Below are 1,661 nucleotides of genomic sequence, written 5' to 3' on the forward strand. Positions count from 1 at the left end.
CAAATCAACTCAAATATCTCGGATTTGGACTTGAGATTCCACATGTAGAGATGAATATACCCACAAAAAACAGAACAAACCAATTTAGTTTAGATTTCAAATGTGAATGTCATATCTCAGGGTTTCTTCACCAAACAGTGTTTATCCTCAATATATATGGTTATCATATTAATTTGTGAGATATGTATGAATGTTTTAGAAAGTGAATGTTTCATTGTGAAGTTGGTGTCACACAAGTTATTACAATTTTCATTGTGTTTCTCCAGGAGCCATGAACGAAACAGTTGTGGGATCTTTGCCTCGCACGGTCACCCTGGATGTGTCGGACATTCCTTTGGTTTACGGCGCACGATTCATCATGTCGGTTTTCACGTTTATCATGTGTATTTCAATCCCTCTCAATGCAGTAATCATCGCAGCTTGTTTTTATCGGAGATTCAATTCACCCATGCTCATGTACATTGCTCTATCATCGCTCGCTGACACGTTATGGGGAGTCGTGGTGATATCAAGCTGTTTCAGCAGAATAATTGCAAAACGTAAAATAATATCGTTTAATGAATGTTTGGTTCAGTTGTTTTCGATACATTGCACATTGTTTCAGCAGTTTCTCACCACGTGGTTGATGTACGTTGACCGACATTGGGCTATTTTCTGGCCGTACAGTTACGTGTCTCTGATGGTGAACAAAGGTGGTGCTGTGAAACTTGTGATTGTAGTTTTAACAATCGGGTTGTTGTTGAGTGTAAGCTATGTTGTTGTACCAACAACTATGGTGTACTGCAACTACTCCATAGTCGTTCCCGACGTTGTCTGCGTTTCTTCACCCGTTGCAAGATCAGCCTGTGGAAATGTTAATCCTTCACTCATTCATTCTCTATTTTTTCAGTACGTGGTGTATGGATTAACTGGTTTTACCGCAGTGTACTCCACATGGTGTATTGTTCGTAAATGTCGAAAATCATCCACAGAGGCAAATATGAAAGCGTTGCACACATGTTTTACACAATTGTTTGCATCCTCAGCACAGTTCATTTCACTTATTGTCGTGCTGGTGTTGAAACGATTTGTCCGACTTCCTACGTTTGGTTTCATCTTGGATCTTGTAAGTTCGGTAACACCGGCTCTTGTTAATCCATTAATATTCGGTTTCAGAATGCAGGAGATTCGCTCAACGATTGTTCTTGTTTTCCGAAAAATGCGAGTAATTCCCCATGAAAAGCCATTCAATCTGAGTGTGCATTCAATCTGAGTGTGCATTCAATCTGAGTGTGCATTCAATCTGAGTGTGCATTCAATCTGAGTGTGCATTCAATCTGAGTGTGCATTCAATCTGAGTGTGCATTCAATCTGTGTGCATTCAATCTGAGTGTGCATTCAATCTGAGTGTGCATTCAATCTGAGTGTGCATTCAATCGGTGTGTGATTGCCCTGACTGAGAATGGTAATCAAACAACAACAACATGCATTTTAAGCCCATTTTCCCTGCTAGAGCGGGGGTTAGCCTTGCGGTCCCCGTGACAATCTTCTCCATTTTGCCCTATTTTCTGCATCTCCCCTTGTTAACCCCCTTGCCCGCATTTCTTCTGCCACCATCTTTAGCCAAGGCTTTCTGGGTCTTCCCCATCCTCTACTTCCTTCTACATTCATTTCCATCACTC

At 41.1% G+C, this 1,661-nt stretch overlaps 1 protein-coding gene across 1 annotated transcript; it reads left to right on the forward strand.

The window, feature by feature from the left end:
- The first annotated feature begins 271 nt into the window (after nucleotides 1-271).
- LOC137417763 (olfactory receptor 51I1-like) lies at nucleotides 272-1,252 on the forward strand. The gene has a single exon (XM_068103697.2). It carries the CDS (start codon nucleotides 272-274, stop codon nucleotides 1,250-1,252), a length of 981 nt encoding a protein of 326 aa, XP_067959798.2.
- The last annotated feature ends 409 nt before the right edge of the window (nucleotides 1,253-1,661 follow it).

The sequence above is a fragment of the Myxine glutinosa genome, chromosome 1, assembly GCF_964187855.1.
Source record: "Myxine glutinosa chromosome 1, kmMyxGlut1.1, whole genome shotgun sequence".
Lineage (NCBI taxonomy): Eukaryota > Metazoa > Chordata > Myxini > Myxiniformes > Myxinidae > Myxine > Myxine glutinosa.

Bases quoted from the DNA above. Each gene is read 5' to 3' on its own strand.
- LOC137417763 (XM_068103697.2), top strand. From the start codon at position 272: ATGAACGAAACAGTTGTGGGATCTTTGCCTCGCACGGTCACCCTGGAT.